Genomic DNA, 23,210 nt, shown 5'->3' with positions numbered 1-23,210 from the left:
TTATTTCGTCACCGATGGCCTCGTTGACAGAATGCGCGTTAAACAAATTTATTCAACTTATTTCTGCACGATAATTTTTTTTATGCAGAAGAATAAAAGACTTTTATCGTCCCGCTGGATACATCAGTCAGTTACGAAGAGTATCGAACGTGTTGTTCACGAAACCTCACGAGCAGATAAGCAATCGATCATTGCCGAAAATGAGAGACACGAGCCGGTTTGTCAATATCGGCGCGTTACGCTGCTTGCGGCAGGCACAGACGCGAAACATCATCGAGAGAAGCACGTGTGGAATATAATCTGCCCGGAGGAACGCAATCGATGGCCAACGTGTAGCTACGTGCGGGCTCCGATTCGATGGTTTCGCGATGATTTCTTATCGTTGCACGTTCGAGATACACGCACGTTCGTAGCACGTTTTCACAATCAGTGGCATTGAGAATGGCCTGGCAGCAGTATGTAACAATTATATCGTTGCTGGATCGAAGGAAAACGTGTCCTCGAAATGTGGAAATTTAGTCGAACACCGGACGACAAGTTTTCTCCCATCAGCTACTTTCTACGATCTCGCCGACGCAATTTAATTTAAAATTGTTACGGTTAACGTTAAACTTATTTCAAGAAACGATAGAAAGTGAAAGATAGAGAGACATTTGGTGAGAAACGTCGTCTCTCCATGTGTTTAACGTATCGTCGATCTAGCAGTGCGGAGGAGACGAAAGAAAATGGAAGATTTTTAATTTCTGTCAAACTTATACGCGTGTGCCTATTTTCTGATTCGGCGTGAAAGATTTCGCTACGATGGAGTTGCGAGAACTATCCTACTCTGGGTGAATAAAATCAGTGGAAGAAATTTCGTTGTTCGCTACGTGGAAACGGAAGATCAAATTTCAGTGGAAAAATCGATTTGGAGAGTACTTGAAGAGATTTGCGAAGTAAGTTCTCGGTAGCATTTATCGACTAAAGTGGTCATTATTCGTGATCATTTACCAGTAAATTTCGTAATATTTTTACAAATTTATTAGCCTATATTTATGCGATCACGGAATTTAATTCTTTCAATTCAATTTGTTCTACAAGTCTTTACAAGAAGAGAACCAGTATCATCGATGATTTCTTATCGTATCGGAATAAGTCTTTAGGAATAATTTTTCTATCATTTCGATGCTGGGAATTCCTTACCTGTAATCTATAAAATACATATTTTACGATAATTTTTTACGGGTATTTCCAAGATTTTACTTACCGATAGCTTATCGATAGGTTCAAGAGATTATCGCACGAATTATTCGTGTAAACAAAACAATTTGTATATCACACAAAATTGAGTAATTTGTTGAAATAGAATCGATTGACCGATGAAACGTTACACACTATCGATATATAATAATGTTCTTTAAGTTTCTGGAAACGTATATGGAAATCTTCAAGCACGTCTACTCAAATCATTTGAACCGTGCGTTCAGGTAATTTATTCAATTTATGCGCATACGTTTGATACTATTCACGCAAAGCTAGCCAGACGCTGAACTAGTCTGTAGAAACTGATACATGAAATAAATATTAAATTAGTTCGCTTTATGATGAAACAATATTTGAAAGTCCTTCTTAGTAGAGATTATTCGATGCAACAACGATTTACGGTAGCCAAACGTATAATTGAATCGGTCATTGAAGCGACTCGTTCACACTCTATAAAGTAACAATTACGTTTATCCGTGGATCAGAATTTGTTAGCGACGCTAATTCGAGAAAAGAGAAAATGAATCATTCCGAGACCGCTTAAGTTTCAAGTGCATGCACTTTTATTCGACTGCTCGATCTTATCGCGAAAAATTAATGAAAAATTAAGTCGTGGTTGAGCCGCGATGATTTCCATCGAATTATATTAAATTCTCAAGATTGTACGTTCGTGTCGCAATCGATTTCGAGTATTGCAGTCTTTAAGGATCTCTGTACGCTTACTCGACTTATTTTCTCGAAAGAGAAAGAATTTAATATAAAAACATAAATACTCCATTCAGCGACGACGATTTTCTCCACAATGAACGAACAAAATTTATTCCACACCCTTGACCTATCTCTACATAAAGAATTACCTTCTCCTCCCGACGTTTTACCAAATTTCGCCTCAATTTTTCCACCTTCGACCAATTCTTCGACGAGAAACGACGTCTCTACCTAAAGTTCCTTTCATCAAATTTTACTAAAGTTCTTCCACCTCCTCCTCGCCGATCCTTCCATTTCGTCCAGCAGGAGCAACATTTTCAGCCACACCCTGTATAAACAAACGGCCGAAAATCCAAAATGGAAGATGAGGAAACCTAGCTAACCTCTTGCATCCCCTTCCAGGCTGGAGAACCAACGAGAACCAACCTCCTCGTCCACGTGAAAAACTCCGTTCTACGTCTCTGACAAGCCTGCAAAGTCTCCAGCGACACTGGTTGCGAGCAAGAAGCACGAGTAGAGTAGAAAGAAAGGAGGATTCGGGTGTAGAAGTGCGCGTGTCCAGGGGCGGCGTCGCCACTCGCGTCGGTTGCGACGGGGCGCAGCGGCGACGCCGGGACGCGGTAGTCGCGACGCGGACGCGACCCAGTGCTCGTGTTCACCGGCGACGTGCTGCGCGGAGGATCGGTGCCGGGGAAGATGAGCCTGGAGCGCCGGGAAGTAAGTACTACCAGGGGGTTGGAGGGGGTGTGTACGGAGCAGGGTGACGTGGCCACGCGTATAACGTCCCCGATTCAACGTCCCGTGGGCGGTGGACGGCGATCGATCCGCCGCCGACACCGGGATGTTCCCGTGGAAAAACACCGTGGAAACTACTCGCGTGTCTGCAACCCTCGTGGACGAGATCCCGGAGTCGCGTGTCTGCGTGCAACGAGCTGGATGGAACCGTTTGATCGAACGTCCAGGACGATGACTGTGCACCACTATACGGCTGTATGGGTGCTTTTGTAAATATAGGATGCGTATGGGTGCTTTTGTAAATATAGCCTAGGTGTATGGGTGGATTTGTAAATGTGGCAGATGTACAGACGCGAGCGAGTACGAAAGATCGGTGGGATTATCGTGCGATTGGCGATGCTGAAGCTTGGACAGTTGGTGGAGGACGACGAGGAAGGTGAATTTATATATGAATTTATGAGAAGCTTGTGAGAGGTGTGAGAGCTTGGATGCTGATCGAAGGGTTTGTTGATTTAAGACGACGTAGGTGCCGTAGGGTCATCGTATACGCTCGATGGTGGCGATAGTGGCGAAGTTTGGAAATTTTGGAAAGGGCGATTTTGGGTGGACGGCTTTGTGAGAATGGCGACCTTTGGAAACTTCGTCGTCGAGGACTATGACTGAGGTGGAAAACATGCGAATGCTTTCGTACATATATATGTTACACATATACGAAATGGAACGGATGAAGGACGTCGTGAATATGTGCGAGAGAGCTTGATAGATGATGTTTGAGATATTTCTTCATATAAGACGATGTAGAGTGGAGGTTCGTATGTTTGATGATGGTGGAGTTTAGATAATGTAAGTCAGAAAGGTAGCGACAGCTTGAAAAAAGAGCATGTTCGAGTAGGTTTGTTGGGGATGATGTTGGGTTCACGTTAACGATCTACGACTAGCCTTTTTGTACATGTACATCTTACCATGTACTTTTTCTCCATGTATACATTCTTCTTCTTGTTTCTTCATTCTATTTTCCCTTTGTTTTCATCGTTTCGACCATACTGTTCGTCTTGAGTGCAACTCGATATTGTAAAACACAAGGTCTGTTAAAACCAACCACTTCTCTAGGTAAACTCCAATCTTCATTGATCAAACAAAATTTCTCATTCTTTTGTCAACGCGTACCAAGTTTCTAGGAAGTGGAAGATATGTAGGTCACGATGCAGAGACAGATCGAAAGGGAAGTAAAGCAAGATCTCGAAAGAGGTCTTACTACGGGCCACTTTTAACCCTTTAACGCTCAAGTCCGTGTCTCGCGCGGCTAATCTTATACCTTACGATTCTGTATGCTCTTAGCAGTGATTTATTTGTCCGATTCGTTGAAACAAACAGCATTATAGAGTCTGGTGATAGCAAAGACCTATGTTTTAAAACTTTCCGCATTCCCCGTTATACAGAATCGAATGAAAATGGTTGATCGTTTTCTAAATGTAACATAGACGCACCAGTTTATAGCAACGATGATTTAACGGCGTATTAATAACCTACGAAGGATACAAATTTATTTCCAACAAAGATTCATCTGGCAAACAAGCAGAAATGTTATACGACCGTAGATCGTTTGAAGCTTTATTAAAACGTTGCAACGAAAATAAGAAAACGATAGCCTGCAAGATCGCCGGATAAGCCTCGTATTGCTAGACTTTCACGAAGAGGAAAATTGCATTAAATAAGAACGTAAACGCTAAACTGTGCGATACAAAAAATTGAGGAAAGTGGAAAAATTGATTTATCGAAACGATTAGAATTAAAAACTTTAACTTCGTAGAGCAACGAATCTGATCTTTTACCGCGATCAGTGCTCAGTCTTTTGTGCTCTTGTTAATGGCTTACGTTGATTCTCGTGTTATACAAACCGAGAGCTTTTTCGTATTCTTCTCTCTTAATACGTACCTCCTACTCATAATACGTACCGAAGAAGCCTAGTTAGGAATTTTGGAATATCCTGTATAGCAACAAGGGACAAATCCATCGGAAGAAGAAAATTGACGATTCTCCAACGATCGGATAAAGAGAAAAGGGAAAAGATACGAACGTTAAGGGGTGAAACACTTGGCGGTTGCCTCGCCGCGCTACTGTGGTGTTTTTCATCGTTGATTCTTATTTCATCGCATCACGCACGCCCCCACCCCTGATCGCTCGCCCTCCGTCTCGTTTTTCAGCCACTTGCAGCTGCGCAAAATCCTACGAGAAGCCGCGGAGCACACCCTCCTGCAGCTGCAGTTGGCAATGCGATCGCGGTTCATCGTGAACGCTTCTCCAATTTCTTCTCCGCCAACGTTCCAACCAAACAACCGATAACACAGTTGTTTCTTCCTCATCTCCGCCACAGTATCACGACAAGTCGATTTAATTGTTACATAAACCCGTCCGTTGTTAAGAGAAGATTTGTCTTCAACGAGAGTAGGAAATTTATTTGGAAAATCGCTGGAACGTCAAAAGTCAAATTGCTGGGATTCGGCGTGGGAAGGGTAGTGCACAGACGTTGCTCGTTATACGACGATGAACCTTTCGTTCTGTACGAGAAGCGAGCAAGGAGTGGCTAGGACTTTTACCGAATAGAAATCTGCTTTGTTTTTGATTCTCGATGATAGATCGTTTCGTTCTTTTGTTCTTTCGCGGAGATACGGCACGTTTGCGTTGTCAGACGAACGCGGTCGTTGACAGGAAAGTGGATGGGCTTCGATAGGCTAGATAAAGTGGAAATGAAGTGAGGAGCGGAGGAAATGGCACACGTGCCGGATATCTTAAGATTCGAGAATTCGTTTTCTGCTCTGGCTCGTCGTACCCTCGGGTAAAAATCGTGTACGTTGTATTAATAAGAATTTCCGTAGACGTACATATTTAATAGATCGTTCGTGGATGTTCTTCGTAAGGATAATCCGTTTGTGCATTCGTTGGAGTAGAAATGAAAAAAGCTGTAGCTACGTACAAGTTCGAGATTCTTTTCCTCTTTACGTATTTCCAAAAGTTGTTCAATCGTACGATAATATCGATATCGATGCATGAACATGAATATTTAGGCTGTTGTAACATACTACGTCGGGCTATAGTAACACCGCAGTAACGTTTCCAACATTTCTGTAGATTTGAAAGGAAAGTTCGTGCCAAAGCGGCCAGATCGAATCAGATATTAATGGAACGTTTTGTCCGGCGATATCGTTTTACTTTGGTTTATTTATACGCGTTGTTAATAAGCGTCGATGGAGTTAATCAGCTGTTTTCTTATTTACTGCTGGCAATTTTTTTGCCAACTTAGGGATATAAATTTAGCGTAGTTTCCTTTATCTTTTGTTTTCCTCTGCCTTTTGTTTTCCTTCACCTTTTATCTTTTGTTTGTCCCGTGCACGTTCTTCGTACGGCCCGATGCAGTTAACCAGCTGCATTTTTTGTCATTTCCAGGCGAATTATGATACACGTGTCGTCGGAGAACACTCAACGATACGATCGTGTGAAGCGCAAGGGCGCAGTGTTTTTGTCCAACATTTTTAAATCGAAAAAGCTGACGTTAGGTATGAAGATCAACGAGGACGAAGAGATGGAACGTGCCCCGAAAGTCGAGACACCTGGTAAGCCGAGAAAATGTTTCTTTCATAAAGCATATAGATATTTAGATAAGAGGTTTTCTGTTTTATCGCGGTAGAAAATTCACTCGTTCAGAGAATTCGAGAAGTTGAAGTTCTTTCATAACGGAAGAGTAAAGTCGCCCACGTAAAAAGAAAAGAGGAGAAGAAAATGACACATTTTAAATCACTTTCGATCTATTTCATGTCGTATGTCTTATTCGAACGCTTGTGCGAGCGATTTAACACGTTGACTGCCAGACGAATTTTCCACGGTTTGCCCAAGGCGCCGACTTTTCATTATGCGATGCATATTGTGTTGAAATATTATTTGCAGCAAATAAAATAAGTTATAAAATCATGCTTGAAGCATTTTCCGTGGCGAGGGCCACCGGTGACCCCCACGGCGTTGTAGACAATTATTACGATTGTCCTTTTTTTATTTTTTTATTTATTTGTCCTTTTAATATTTGCTGCGTCACCGGTCACCGGTGACCCCCATGGCAGTCAACGTGTTATAATATCTTCGATTTCATAGTTAATATCTCCAAAGCAACGACTTTCTAATTAATTGGTAAAATATTGATATCGATATTCGTAAGTTAATGAGCAATTTATTGCGAGACATACACCGAAAAGGATGACTAAAAAATATCTCCTGCTTTTAGAAGCGAAAAGCTTCCGAAAAAAGCTGGGGTAATCAGCAGCTGAACCTTAAATATATCAATATTTTTTGTCGCTTAATTGCTTTCCCTAGAATTCGCTTGGAAAAGTGTTTTTCAAGCGGTGACACGTACGAGAAGAACTTTTGCGCATAATATACCCTCTGCTTGTGCACACGTATACGTGCACGTACTACGTACACATTAAAGAAGAACACCTTAAAATACGAGTGAAGAGGTAAAAAAATATTTCTTTCGCCTGGATATATCCAACAATTAATCGGATAATTCCTTCGCAATATAAATTCCACGAAGAACGAATAGAAAAGCGTGAATTTATTTTTAATGATGTGAAAAATGAGAAATGAGAAATAAAACGGAATATATTCTATCATATTTCAGCAAGGTAAAAATGTCGATATATATATATATATATAAATTTAATTGGCAGGTCAACCATGTTTTTTGCAAGAACGCAATTCTCTCGGCTCAATTTTCTTTTTTCTTCTTTCCAAAAGAGTATAAAACACGAATGTTCGTGATGAAATTTTCGAAAGCAAAGCGCATCGCCGAACTGTTCGATTCGTCGTATTGTCGTATTATCGCATTTGTCTTTCCAAATATAAATATACTTTATGCGATTTCCGAATGATAAATAATTACTAGTTCGGGTTGCAGATAAGACCAAACTTTGCCCATCGTGCATACGAATATCGAGCTGTTGCCATCGACCAAACAATTACTTTTTATTTCTCGAATCTTCGTTACACAACCAGTGACATAAATCCTAGGCTTTTGAACGAGAGAACGGTATAGTTCGTACAGCCCTAAGGCGATTAAGATTTGCGATTTACCAAACGATGGTGAAATCCATATTTCTTAAAACACTAGTTTAAACGTTTGCAACAATAGCGACTAATATTACGGTAAACAAAGTGAAACACGGTACGCAATTGATAACAAATAACAAGTCGGCGATAAGAGGAATCAACACGCGTGTTCCAATTACGTAACGACCGTCCAATAAAATCTAAATCGTTTCTCTTCTATTTTATATCGATTCGACGGAATGCTTGAAAAATAATACTATTATTTGTTCTTCTTCAAGAACGATAGTAGAAATTCGATCGATTGAAAAATTGACGATTAAACGTAGCGATAGCAGAAAACAGAAAAGAAAAAGTATAGAACGCGATATTCGCAGGCGTTACATCGTCTTCGATGTCGATTATCTCGAAAACGGAGCCTCGGGTGAAAAAACATCCCGTGTTTGCAGTTTGTTTTGTTACGAACCACACCCTTTCATGTAGCTATCCCTCGCGCTATATTTCTCTACTAAGAAAAACCATTTTAGATATTGCCAATTCATCACGATCGACTATAAAACATCCCTAATCTGACAATTAGGAAAATTAACCGGATCGATTGGATATTTTAAGAAGCGTACTATACTTTATCTTTCCTCCACTGCGCTATGAAATGCGGCATGTCCGGTTGATGCATTTTAAACGATAAGTGGTATAACTCGATATTATAATCCTTAAGAGTTCGTCGAATAGAATCGCTTTCTTAATGAAATACTATCATCGTTGGAAATTGGAACAAACGCGACTAGATGGTTTATTATTATTCGATCGATAGACGAAAAGTAAAACACTTTTTTTTTTTGATAATTAATTAATGATAATTAATTTTGATAATATTAAAAGGGAATTTCACCCGTGAGAGATTCGAACTCGTACGATTATAAGAAGATTCTGATTAGTCGGATAATTTCTGTTCCAGCGATCATAACGAACGCCTGCAGGCGCAGCGGCAGCGAAAACGACAACCAGGTATCGAGGATTCCGTCGACCTTGAGCGTGGCAGCCGTCGATGTGGTCGTTGCCTGTCAGCCGTCACCGTCGCATTCCATTCTAACCTTGACACCTGGTAGAACACGAAACATCGATCAGGATATGGAGGCGCTTAGGCTAAGTCGACAGGATAATCCTTTCCTACAGGTTCGAATCGATAAGTGTCTTTGTTGCCCGTTCACAAACGACAAAAACAGGGAAGAAGGAGAACGATTTCCTCAAGATTCAGCCACTTTTTATCAGCCGAGATGAGGAACGAATGGAAGAACTTTGAAATAATCAAATGCCAGTATCTAAAAGTTGCGAGAGATGTAATTATTTTTTATGGGGAAAGGGCTCTTTAGGTTTGATTAATGGCAATTCCGTGATTTCACTGAAAGTCGAACAATTGGTACTGGAAGGTTCTTTCACGGTTCTCACCATTCGGTTCTCGCTTTTTTCGCCATTTAACTGAAATTCGAGCGATCGCAGAATTCTTACGTCGTCGATGCGGTTGAAAATTTGACATAGTCGAAACAACGGTATGGCAAATTACGACGATTTTTAGTAGAAAAGGAAAAAGGAGGAAGATAATGGACAGTGATTTTCCACGAATCGGTGCAGTTCAGTTTGCTCATTCACGGTTTAAAACCAGCCTTCGTTATTTCATTAAGCGGCCTGCACGCTATGCCAGCATAATTCGTTCCTTTCCAGAGTATACCGCGTATGGTGACTCATAATTTCGTACAAACAAAACTCATGCATTCGTTCATCTGGGTCTTTCGTTCATCATGCTAGAAACATGACAAAAATCGTACGACTCTATTATTATTATACTATTATTCGTTATCTAAGATACGCTATTTACAAGTCTTTGAATGAAAAATAATTCATTTATTCCAAAGAAGATTTTCTTACGCTTTTCATTACCGAGAGTAGCTAATTAATAAAAGCGACTCCTCGCAAAGTAACGGTCTTCTGTTAATTGAAATTTGTATAATTCCAGATCAAATACCAAACCTGCAAACCTTCTACGATCTCCGAAATATTTCTAGAATTTCATGTCTCAATTCTCTTTAACATTTAATCTACAAATTTAATTCTGCGTATAGATCAATGAAAGTTACATTCTGTAAAATCAATTCATCCAAAGATAAAGCTCATTAACCCATCCAATCACCACGTACCACTTTCTTCTTCTATTTATATCCAAAGGAAAAAAAAAACCTATACCCTCTGTCCCAGTTTTCTACACCACTTCACATCCACCAATATCATTAGTATTCTATTTCAAACGCAATAATTCCAACGATCAGAGTACACTCGCCTTTCCACCAATAGCAAATTCAAAGAACATAGATAACAGATAAGCTCTTTTCAGTATGAACAATAACGTCTGTCTGTGTCCATATAAAATTATAACAGCCCAGCTAATTCGATTGAAATACGAAAAGATGTATTACTTCCTGTCTGTTCTTCGAATCCTTCTTCACGTATCATCGTGTATATTTGGACACGTACTTAGACAAGAAGACAAACGAAAGGATCGATTGATCGACGCTAAAGGAGAAATGAGAATAGACTAATGGGAAAGAATTTCACACTGTGATCAGTGAAATTTGTATGCGATCATTTTCCATTTTTAATGTTCCCTTTGGAACGTTATCTCTTAGCTAATATCGTGCAACTTTTCTACTCTTCCACGGTATAAATATGTATCAAGCTGTTTCAAATCTTAGATTTCTTTTTCCTATCGCCCTTAGACATCGATAAAGCGAATTCAGGATTCACTTTTACATATTTCAACGATACGATCGAATAAATTTCCACTCTCTACCTCGGTGATAAAAATCCTCCATTACCAGAGATTCGTCAACTCATATTTCCTGCACTTCCAAGCAAACTCTCCGCGTTCACAGATAAAAGATAACTCGATTTCCTCGGTGTGAGTCTCTTCCGCTTGCTCTCCATTACTCAAAGTCACACACGAATAAGTTCACGATTCACGCCATTTCCCGTGTTTTCGAAATTCCTCTGTCTCGATGACCAACGACGTCTTATTTGACATACACAGTTACATGAACGATAGTATTCGCATTTTCCAGGTATTGGCGAGTCGCGAGAGTCTGGTCGAGTCTTTGGAAGAGTCCGAGTCCGATGATGCCATTCTGATGTCTCAGGTGAGCAATTTTTTCCGTTCGTTCGCCCTTGTCTACGTCCATGGAAGCGTGAAAGAAGCATCGATCGGTTGGCCAGCTTGCATTATTAATGCTAACGTGAACTTGATAAGGATGGCGAGCGATAGAAAGAGGAAGGGACCCGGCTAAGAACGATGCGTCTTTTCTTCTACAAAACTGTCTTTTAGAATAGGTCGCGACTATTTTGGCATATGTCACATGGATGTAGAAAGGACACCGGTTATCGAGGGACTATTTTTACGTATCTGTCTTTTAGACGTCTCAAGGTGGCAGTTTGATTTTCAGACGATTCTCGTTATATTTGAACGATAGCGCGGATGTTTCGCGTTATTTCAGAAATGGCAGCTAACTATAAATTTGTCTCATCTACTGCATATTGTAACGAATACTTCTTTCTGGATATTTCACGTATCTTGCTATGTTTTTATATCTCTGCTGCATTCTGCGGATTTTTACATATCCAAATTCAAAAATAGTTCTCTGTATTTTTTTTTGAAGAATTACAAATTACGTTGAAGATCGATGTTCAAAGATTCGAATGTTTTTCTTCGGTGACGCAAAAAATTCTGCCGCTCTTTTACACCGATTTTTACGCGTCAGAAACAATAAAAAAGGTATCGCGGATAAGAAGCGATTTTGACACGAGAGCAATTTTTAGAAAATCGCTTGCGTGGCGGCTGATACCGTATCGAAGAGATAACAATGCTTTTCTTGGTAGCGCGAGGATTACACCGAGAATCCGGACGTGGTATTATCGGTTATTGCATAAGTTTCTGAAGCACTATAATTGTTCGGTAGTAGCGTTCGGATAAAAATTGTAAAAATTGGAAAATGCTCCTAACTGTTTGAATATACGCGAAAGAATGTATTTTAAAAGGATTATTAGTCCAAAGTATACGTACCAGAGTATATATTAGGTTGTCGGAAAAGTGTCTTTCTCTTACAGACACGTCTTTTCCAACGATGCATTTTTATACAAACACGAGACCTAATCTAATCCGTCGAACGTTGTCTTTATTTTGATAGAACAAAATGAATCCTACGTAATTCGATAAAATAATATAAAACGGAAAAATGTTGTGCGTCCATTACAAACGAAAGAAACATTTCCGTCGACCTAATATCATCGTCCAGCAATACGCGAGCAACGTGTAATCTCTATAAAAAGCTAAATTCATGCCAGGAAATTATTAGCTGTTCCAATAAAATTGAGTCATCACGATATTATTCCCACGATTCATTCTATGGCCGGTATTCTTAGAATAAAACGCAAGAGATCGATTTACCGGTTGTAGAATTAGTCGGTAATTATCGATCATTCATAACAGTTGTCCATCATAAGGGATGGTACGTTCGATCTATTAACCCTGAGCTGACGAGTCACGATTACAATAAGCCTTAGGTATAATGGCTGTTACACGAGACTTGATATATCTACTCTACCTAGATTCTATTGTCGAGCTTTCGATGAATTTCCGTAACTTCGATCGTCGAAGGCGGTAAACTCGATACTCGACATGCAAGTTCGTAGAGAATAAAAAAAGGTCGTGAAAAGATGAACATAAATTACGCGATGATTCTTAAACTTTCGTATAATTCTATACTTTCCACTCGAACTTACTGTATCATGGATATTGATTTTACACCGTTTAATTGCATCGTAAAATTGATTGTTTGGCTAGATAAGTACTGTCTATTTTATAGAGATTAAAATGGAAGCGAATCGCGATAGCGACGTAAAGAAATGCCAACTTTGTTTTATCATTTGAAGCAATTCAGGGAAAGTTTTGGGTCTTGAAAATTGACATATCTTTCAAGTGGAAAGCAGAGATAATTGAACTTTCAGAGGAACGTCGATTACACCACTTGTGTTATCTGGTTATCTCGGGTCACTGCAATTTTTTAATCTACAATATCCCTATCCGAGTAGAAGACTCTCGACATCGAATCGATGTTTAACAGGAAATAAAAGCCAGATCGATCGATAATCTTACGCGTATCTCGTTAGAATTTGTGATATAATAAGGATGCGATTTAATAGTTAGAATTAACTTTATTAATGGAACGCGGTGGCGTAACTTCTAAAGCCACTATGATGCAAGATATGGAAAGTCGATTATCGAAAGACAATTAGATTATTGAATCTTTAATACAATATATACGGAAGTAATATACCGCAGTAGTAATATTCACGGAATAAATTTATCTCCATGCTCGAAGTTAATTTCGGTGCTAACAAGTAAATAGTAATAAAATGTCAAACTACAAATAGACCTAGACCTAGATACGTAACTAGCTACGTAGGTTGCTTATCAATAAAATTTATGGTACTGTAGTACTAATACTAGCGAGCAAAAGTTTCCTGATACTGTGAAACTTTGCTTGATAAATTATGTTAGGAGGTAAGCAAGGCCTGAGAAATTAATATTCCGCGCTGATTCTAATAGGAAGTACAGTCTTCTGGAAACAGTGGAAACGGTCGAACAACGAACTGACATGAACAATTCGATGTAAAAAACTTTTGTCGTGGACTCTCGACTTATTCCTTTTCCTACATAGAATCTTCCGTTTCGCATTTGTAACGTTACTATTTGGCATTATTATTATTACAACTGGCGTTATAAAAATTTGTATCTCCAAGTCCGCAACTTTATGATTCAATTAGATATCATTTTTCCACGATATAATTACAGATACACTCGTAGAAATTATATAATATGACGTGCGGATATTTTGCTTGAAATAATGGGAATAATAAACTGGGTAGAAATTAAAGAAGCCAGATACAATGCGAAATTATGGTACAAGCGGTGGAGCGGCAATTTTATATACAAAAATAAATCGAAAATGAAAAGAATAACATTTTTTCGCTCGCGGTTTCCTTTCGCAGAGAAATCAGTTTCAAGTTGCTAATTGTAAATTTCGAGGTATCCGATTTTCAACATCCTCTATGGTTCCATTTCTTCAATTGGTTCCATAAAAATACGAATTTGTATCGACATTCTGAATGATCGTTAAAACGTACATTGGATAAAAATTGAATACGCTGGAGTATTTCTTCGCTTTGCTCTCGTAGACAAACGTAAGCTCCTTAATTTCTGCGTGGGCCCCAATTCCATAAAAGTACGAATTTGCGTAAACATTCGCGGTCTAACGATTATTGAAACATCCTCTATAAATAGAAAATCCTCGTTTTCAGGAACTGGGCGACACCGATCCATTAACCTTAGCCCAAGTGCACGAGCACCTGGTACGAAGTCCACCGCCCGCATCGTGGCCTCACACCACGACTTTCCATTTTCCTCATCAAAATCAGAGTTCGTCGGGGAAGAACGACGTGCTGGCTCATTACAAAAGCCCGTCGAAGGCGACTTCGTGCCGTGGCAACGATCACGAGCTGTCCAGAAGCGAACCATCCACGGATATCAGAGGTGCGAATCCAAACGACTAGACAATTGTACTTTTCTTTTATCGGAACGGCGCTCTTTTCGTGTTATCTCGTACGCATATACGTGTATATATATTGTATATATGTGATAGTTCTTTTTTAATAGGAATTGTTTGCGTGCTGGGCGTACGTAGGCCATGACAACGTAAATTTGGCGCTTGTCTTTAACGTTGGGGTCCGACGCATTCAATAAATATATATCACTTTCTTATAATCGTCCATTCTCATGGTTGTTGGTCATTACCGACGTCAACGAGGATCATGTTCGTTGAGTTGACTCTTTCGATGGTATTTTCGGCTTTTCGAATGAAATTTCAATCGTAGTAGTCGATAGATTGCTTTCAGTTATTACTAGAATTAGTAGAAGATGAGGATAGTGGAGAATTTGATTAGTTGTAGATGTTTCATGCTCCGTTCCAAATTGACTTCATCACTTCCAAGTTATTAAGTTGGGAACTTTTACCTTGTTCTCGTTCGCTATTACAGCTATTAAGAACTTATTATGTAATTTATGGCGTCCGCATAAAGTTAGCATCTTAGTTTTTGAGCTGATAAATTAATCTACCAACGTTTTTCTCGTTTCACAATCTTTGCAACAGTCTTATTAAAGTTTTCTCAGGTGATTTATAGTTTATTTAGAAATTAATCATTTTTCTTTTTTTTTTGGTTATCAAGTTAGTAACTTTTACTTTGTTTCTTTCTTGTATTATTTTCTTTCCACGTTCTACGGATTCTCTGATGCATATTGTACAGTTTTTCTATCTTGATCCTCAAACTGGCTCTGTATCAGTTTGTACCCATTTCTAACATACTTTATCCCATTTTAATAATAATTTCTTTCCATAGAATATCGCTATAAATATCAACGTAATGTGTTATATATGCTAACCATTTTATTTAAAAATATCATCCTCCAAAGTATCAAAATACTAATATAATAAAGTATCGTTTGTTATAGCAATACGGAAATAACAGGGTCCCTTAGCCCACGCGGATATTTATGCAAATTATTAGTCAATCGGTATACGTGTGTTGTCATATTTTAAGCCCCGAAACGACACACGACACGGACAGTGCATTAAAGGGAACAGGAGCAAAATCGAAGCCACTTGGAAATTAAAATAAATCAAGTGTCTCATTAGAATTTCACACAGGAAGATCGATAGATGCAGGTGTCAAGGCCGCCACCAAGGTCACTCTAAATAGATCCATCTAAATAGAACTTGCATCCTTATTTTAATGCAGAAAGGGTAGATATATATGTCCCCACGCACAAGTATCTTAATCGAACGATCTCGTACTTAAATATACGTACGATTGATGGAAAGGATATAGCGAGGGCATAAGATCGGGAAAGTGTCGAAGAAGTTCATTTAATTCGCATTACATCGTTGGCAAACTTGTATTGTTAAATTCTGTTTCTTAATTGATAGATGGTATAATATCAAAACTAATACGTTATTTATGGAAGACACTAAGTAGAAATTGTAACATATTTACAAAAAATTGTATATAAGAGTTTCATATAATTTAAGGCAAGTTCTACAAGTACATAACTTGCCATTTTTTATATCAGAAACACACGTAATACAAAAATGTCAGATATTAATTATTCACAAATATCGGTGGAGCTTCAAAGTCATCATCCGAAATGCTTCTACGATAGTACCAGATCGGTGGTTGCATTAATATTCGCTGAATGTTTTTAACGATCGTACGTCTATATACGTCATATTCTCATTTTGCAGAAATCCTTCGATCCGTGAATAAATTAGATGATAATTATGGTTACGTTCGGCCAACAATTCCACATCCATACGAACGAGCGTGAATCCTTGAAAACGCAAAGAGCGCCGGTACCACAGGCAATATAGAGAAATATGGAAATCCTAACATAGACACGCTTCTTTAGGACATTAGCGAATTCATATATTCGCGATTGACACTTATCTGGCGACCTTGATGCCCGCGGCGCTCACAAACGTGCAGACGCGATCGATTTCACTTTATTTTTAACCCGCATAAATTAATGGTACGTGACACGGTGGGCGTGCCTTGACTTTCGATCGGTTCTTCACCGACTTTCCGCTAGTAGAAAATATTTTCGCCCCTGCGGTGCATTTCCCTTCCATTAAAGGGCTATTTTATTGGAAGACGTGCCTCTCTAAACCTCCTCCAGAATTTTTTTTCAAAGATCCTATACAGCTTTTTGCTCATTACCGTTCTGCGTATATATCTATGTACGTTTTAGTAATATTTATAAATTTTCTTGTATGAAAATAATCAAACCTGCGGATAGTGTGAACTCTGAAGAATGTATTTTCATGGCGTCCGTGATTTCTACTTTGAAATAAAAAGATTGGGAAGATTCTTGATTCGAACGAGGAGCAGGGTTACACACGAAATCAAAATAATGCCGATATTTTGAAAGTTCGACTATCGATATTTTCACCCTTCGTGCTTTTCGCGGATTAAAAGAATCAAGAGAAGAAAGAAGCTACCAATAGGAATATTTAACAATCATATCTGTTGCCTCGTTATTACATGTTATTATCAATTATTATTAAATATCAATATTATTATTATTTATTATAGCCCGTGCCTTTCGCCTTTAGACGAACTTTCAATTTACATTTCTTACATTTATTTTGCTCCTCATGTATCTATCTCCCCTCTTATCTACTCTATTGTATTGCACTCCTTAGCTTATTCTTATCTCTAACGGCAAAAACTAATGACTACAAACTATCGCAACATATGACTACACATTATTGCCACTTTGGTCTTTTGCCTCCTTGCTGTGCTACCTTCTTGTCATTCCTCCCCGTCTTGTATTGCCCTTGCCCTTCTCTCCTCCATTATTGCTTTTAATTCTATCAGTCCTTCTCCAGTCTCATTCAGTGTTTTTTCCATGTCTTTTGGTCCTCCAGTTATCTCACATTCTTCTATTACATGTTTCAGGTCCTCTTCTTCCCTTTCACATGGTCTGCGCCTCTTTTCTCCCTTCTCTTTCCAGTATTCCCTCGCTTTGGTCTCGTTTCCACACCTGGATCTGGATATCAATATTATTATCAAGCACCAATTATCAAGATTATTATCAAATATCAATTAAGCACGCAACAATAAGGCAGAAAAAATAACATTGAAACACGAGCATGATATATAAATTATAATAAAATCAAGACAAGATAAAAATTGACTGACTTTCTGACAGGGCAGCGCGTGTCGCACGATCGTCGCTACTTCCTTTATTCTTTCTTGTTGGTTGATTTACTGTCGTTGGTGAAAAGGTGCGTGACTGATTCTAATCGCCCCCAGCTTGTCGCATTGCGCGATTTTTTATGCCGTCCGTTCGTGTCTCATGCACGCACATGAGACATCGTATTTTTTATCTAGGCCAGTAACCCCAGCTCGCTTGCTACGCTTTAATGTTTTAGAAATGTTCTAACAAGCAGAGAATTAATTTGCAAGAATTAACGAGGGACAAACCAATAAACGTACTTTCTTAGACAGCTTTCACGTTCTACATTTTCAATCAAATTGACAAGAAAAGTCACAATTTAATAACTTTTTATTTTAAGGATTACTGATGCTGCTAAAAAAAGCTACTAAAACATTATTATAATGGAAATTACATAAATGTTATTTCAGTAATATAGTGCTATGTAACATGGGTATTTATAATATTCATTACATAAAAGCGAGAATGTTACTAGCTTCAAAATTTCTGATGCACGAGAAGTGCACCTGCAGCTATGTAATCCGCGTTGTATCGTTACATGCGCCTGCACGTATGCAACCATCGATGTAACGTGCATGCAGCTATGTCACGTCGTATTAATATTCAACTTGTTTAGCATATAGTTTGTATAATTTACAATTCTTCAGCTATTTAACGCTAGAACTACTATAAAACTTGTATCAAAGAAGTTAAAATGAAGGATATGTGAAAAAATATAATCCGAGAAAAAAAGGAAGCTTTCATAAAAAAATATTCATATCTCCAAAAATGCATTATTGTAAATCTATAAAATTTGTATAAAAAATGACTACCTGATCATTTTAACCACTCTGGTAGTTCTAGTGTTGAACACTAAGATAAAATTTGAAATTAAAATCAACGTCGAAAGGTAGAGGAATACCTTATAAAAGATTGAACTATCCGAGACGCGAACTTCTTTCTTCTTTTCAAACTTTGAATAAAGTAGAAAGATAGAGAAGCAAACATTATTACATATTAAATAACACCGTTTTAACGAAAACATTGGATTTCTATTGAAATTTTTCAGATCGCCACTCACACACATTTTCGTTGTTGCACCCAACGCCGATTCGTTCATTGTCGGACGTTCGACGGCTTCACAGATCAGCGGACGACAGTGTGCAATTGATGTCGAGCGAATAAAACGCTAATGCATTCCGGTCCGCGACCGGATCGAGATGACTTCTCGCATTCAGAACACGAACCGTGCTTTGTCGGTGCTAAAACGTCTGCTGAAAGTTCCCGGATTGTTTCGGAGGAGCGTGTCCACAAGGAAAGGGCACTCGGAAGCTCCTTGACGAGTTCACGCATGATCGAGGTTCGACGAAACGATTCTCGAGTCGCGAGTCTCGAGATGTCAACGATTCTTCGATTCTGTTGAAAGAATCGTATCGAAGTTGACTCACAGGTTCGTTTGATAACGGAAGCGAAAGTTTCAAGTTTAACGTCAGTTTGGTGCGGAAAGAATTTCGAACGTTCTGTACTTCGTGATCTGTGTTTACGGAGAATGTACCAATTGATAAAGATTTGTAGGTTGTCTCGTTATGTCACAGGTTAGGTATGCTCTGTTTCGGATGAATTGAAAAGTGTCCCTATTACGCAATCGAAACATCACGGTGAGAATCGAAATCACACACACACACAGAGAGAGAGAGAAAGAGAAAGAAAATATTATTGAAATTCTTTTATTCGTTTTGATATGTTGAATAAGACCAGAGCTCAAAGTAAAATGTATGTGACAAACGCACGCGCGCATTTGATAAGTTATCAATGCAGCATAATTTTAAATCCTTGCACGCAATGTGCTCGTATTTAACGACAAAAGATTTAGCTACATGATCTAATGTCAAAGAAAGCGATATCTATTTTCGTTCTACGTAAAAGTTTAAAATCTAAATCTAATTTTAGACTCTGAAAGATATTCTCCAAGATAAAAATTATGTAAAAATATTTATTCGAATTATCAATTCCTCGACGACCCTAACGTATCGCTTTTTTCTGCAAGTTTGCTCGCATATTCCAAGAAATTAGATGAGTTCGACTCATTGCTGTGAAGTGAAATTTGATTACACTCGCTCACTGATGTAGGCGGAATTAAGCTATTACTTATTAAAGTAGTACAAAGTAGTGTTATTACTAAAAATCAGGGAATTTAGATGCTGCCAAAATTTAGAGATATTTTTATCCAATATGCAAAATTATACATGTTTTTAAGTATCAATTTGTAAGACGATATATTTATATTTATAAATTACGAGAAAAAGCTTCTAAATTTGTACACTGTCGTTTTCCCCAAATAATTTATTTTTAGCGTTATAATGTATTTGCAAGTCGATGAGTGAGTGTAATTCAGAAAATTTTTCTGGAAACCGGTCTTTGTTTCAATTATAAATTAGTCTGATATATTTACCGACTGAGCCTAGCGTATTTGAACTAGCGCGCAATTCAATAATCAATCATAACGTAACGACATAAATAGAGAGGCCTATGTTTGATCAAAGACAATTATCTTTATTATCATTCGAATTGAGAAATTGTAACGATGTTTCTGATTTCTTCCGTGCGCGTGTTTCAAACCAATTCGTACTTACATATTAATACGTATGCTTGTTTGTAATTAGTTTCAATCACGCAGCCATGAGAAACAGGAATAAAGTGGCGTTTTAATTGTTGCAATAAATGCAATACAGGTCACAATTAGTTAATTTAAATGGTAGTATAAAATATTATGCTTGTATCTTCTGTCAACAATATTATTTATTTTTCACTTAAAAATTTTACAAAAAAAAATAGCAGTGAGATATCAGCATTTACTGTGGATAAACGTATAATATTTACAATATCATATATAATTTAAGAAGACGTTGATTGTTCGAATTTTTTGTAATCAAATTTGCAAATAGCATATTTCTATTTAAAATATTATTTCGCATGATCATCAAAGAATCATCAAAGATTTTTAATTCAAAAGATTCATTAGATTTAAAAGATTCATTAAGAAAGATCAATATATTGTTATTATGTATCATGAATAACTTCTTTTATGATTGCTTTAATTGCATCGAGACGAGTTATCGAGCTTACATTGTTGATGTTATTGTTAATTAGTCTATATTTATTCTGCACAAATTATTTTTTATCAATAGGACATATACATATTTTCGACGTTATCATAGGATAAAAAAGATAGCATGTAAACCATGCTTCTTTTAGCATATATTTATTAACATATAACATGAAAAAGGTTTGCAGGTAAAAAGTTATTTGTAGCGCTGACGATGCGCCAAAAGTATAGGCCTGATCATGAATAATAAACTAACACGTAATCATAGCTTAAGAATCTTTTTTTACGTAAATAAAAATGGAAGAAATGTTGTCGATATTTCAAATGATTAATGTGTATCGTCTGAAGATGATACACTTTTAAAGTCGAAAATATTTTTTTAACGTTGCGATATCATTTCACATAAGCACAATACTGACAAGTAGTAGATATATATGTACTTGTTAAAACTACTTTCGGCTTTCAACGCACATAACCTGTACCTTTTTCACATATTGTTTTAAAGTTATAACAACAGTTTAAGAATTTCGACGAACAATCCTATTTTATACAGTACACGAACAGTCTCATATTGAAGATAAAATATGTTTCGCTCGAATACTGGCGTAAATCAATTGTTTTAAAAAATTGCAACTACGATTACAGATAGCCAGTAAACAAATAATCCTGCTACGTCTTTTGGGTCGTTTTCCACTTGATCAATTGTATATAAAAGAAAGGAATATCTTAAGTTTGAAGGAAGGGTGAAAAAATTGTTGTTCTTTGTTTATTGAAACAAGAACAAAATTGGAATATAATTCAAAGACTATAGTAGAGTTAAAAGATTAAGATCATAGTGAATACAATTTTAGCAGGGTTTATACAAAACTTTCAGAACAGTAGCATATAAGCAAAAGGAAAGGATCTAGAAAATTATTGCGATTATTATTGTAACTATAGTGTCCAATTGACTTGGCCATTGAGAATTGAGATTATTTCTATTAATATATGCGATATTAGATACACTATACACGTGTATTAGAGGCTCCAGACAATTTCGTTTTCGTCCGGATGTCAAACAGGTAAAAATATGAAAAACGAAAAAAAAAAAGAAACAGTAGAGAGACTTATATAATATAATCTAGTCGAATATAACATATATACCGAGGACTGTGCTGTCACTTTTAAGCGAATATTAAATGAATACTTGTTCGGGTAATTATTCGAGCGTTGAATAATCAATGATGGCGAGGTTAGGGCGCAAATATTATTACTAAGTGAACTGAGGTTACTTTTATCGGAAAGCGATGTTGAATGTTACAATAGACCCTCGATTTGACGGATTTTTTATTCGAATTTAACTTGCAACTTTATGATCTTTTTAATATTTTCTATATTAATTTAAAATTTCTTCAATTGTTAAATATTTAATAACCGTTGCTCTAATTAATCCTTAAAATCAAGGGTTTACTGTATTTATATAATGAAGCTTCACACACGGTTGCTTTGTTTTATTTTTTAATTTAAGAAGCACTGTTCGCAAAAATGTTACAAATTGTACTATCGCATCTTACAATTAGTTCAAAACTAAGACATGGATTTAATAAGACGAATTGAAAATAAATTTCAAATTACGCAAAAGATATTAAATATACGTTACTTGTTGATAAAAAAAGGGGTAATAACTTTATTTTAAGATGATTGTAAAATATTTATTTAAATTTTTCGCCACTGTTGTCATCTGTTAATCGATTTATCAAATTTTATGCTGTGCAAGTAGAATGAATCTTTGTTCGTTTGGATTTTTATCGAAATAAAAGTTTGATTCTTTATACGACGGCATTTATATGTAATTTTTTTATCCTTATTCTTAGAATTGAAGCAACATTTTGCCATAAAATTGTGAAGAATATAATTGAAATACGAATACCTCTACAACAGTTGTTCCTCTTAACACAGAATGAATTGTATAATTTAATATATTGTAGACTAAAATTCAAAAACTACAATGATAACTTTTGAAATTTTTGAGCATGATGCCTTATTAAGACAACTACAAGATAAAAAATCTCTACACATACAGAAATCATAGGAACTACCTAATAAATGTTCTAAATACATGATGCAATCGCGATCGCATCCAATTAGATCATATTATTTATTACACAATTCATATTTGTGTCAGATAAATGATGCAATTAGTAACTGTATATGAAATAATACTGATCGCTCAAATCTCATCGCGTGGAGATTGCTACGTATGAAGCCTCCCCTATCCACGATCCCATTCACCCCCCTTTTACGCAAAAATTTACTAATTTTATATAAAAACATTTTTAAGCAAGCTCTGCTTTTGATGTAGGGAAGTAGACATCTGTTACGAAGTGACACCGATATACGTTTAATCGCTTCGATTTTCGACACTGAACTAACCGCCAACGATGAGGTTTGCACAACGAATTTTGGTTAGCG

The 23,210-nt window shown here is 37.2% G+C and overlaps 1 protein-coding gene across 7 annotated transcripts; it reads left to right on the top strand.

Annotated features, from left to right (window-relative positions):
- The first annotated feature begins 207 nt into the window (after positions 1-207).
- LOC122576005 lies at positions 208-22,413 on the top strand. Of its 7 annotated transcripts, none has more exons than XM_043745668.1 (7): positions 208-935; positions 2,353-2,667; positions 6,130-6,296; positions 8,738-8,955; positions 10,893-10,967; positions 14,185-14,416; positions 18,723-22,413. In XM_043745668.1, exons 3-7 carry the CDS (start codon positions 6,137-6,139, stop codon positions 18,836-18,838), a joined length of 801 nt encoding a protein of 266 aa, XP_043601603.1. In that variant the 5' UTR covers positions 208-935; positions 2,353-2,667; positions 6,130-6,136; the 3' UTR covers positions 18,839-22,413. The 7 variants fall into 7 exon arrangements, with proteins under 7 accessions (XP_043601603.1, XP_043601607.1, XP_043601600.1 ...); XM_043745667.1 differs by lacking the exons at positions 208-935; positions 2,353-2,667 and adding exons at positions 2,983-3,121; positions 3,203-3,372; XM_043745672.1 differs by lacking the exons at positions 208-935; positions 2,353-2,667 and adding an exon at positions 2,702-2,940.
- The last annotated feature ends 797 nt before the right edge of the window (positions 22,414-23,210 follow it).

This window comes from Bombus pyrosoma, linkage group LG15 (assembly GCF_014825855.1).
Source record: "Bombus pyrosoma isolate SC7728 linkage group LG15, ASM1482585v1, whole genome shotgun sequence".
Lineage (NCBI taxonomy): Eukaryota > Metazoa > Arthropoda > Insecta > Hymenoptera > Apidae > Bombus > Bombus pyrosoma.
The sequence above is the reverse complement of the archived record's forward strand: the minus strand, read 5'-3'. Positions and strand labels throughout refer to the sequence as shown.

Bases quoted from the DNA above. Each gene is read 5' to 3' on its own strand.
- LOC122576005 (XM_043745665.1), top strand. From the start codon at position 3,003: ATGGGTGGATTTGTAAATGTGGCAGATGTACAGACGCGAGCGAGTACG. The intron at 8,956-10,892 runs GTTCGAATCGAT...CGCATTTTCCAG, and splicing joins AGGATAATCCTTTCCTACAG to GTATTGGCGAGTCGCGAGAG. The intron at 14,417-18,722 runs GTGCGAATCCAA...GAAATTTTTCAG, and splicing joins ACCATCCACGGATATCAGAG to ATCGCCACTCACACACATTT.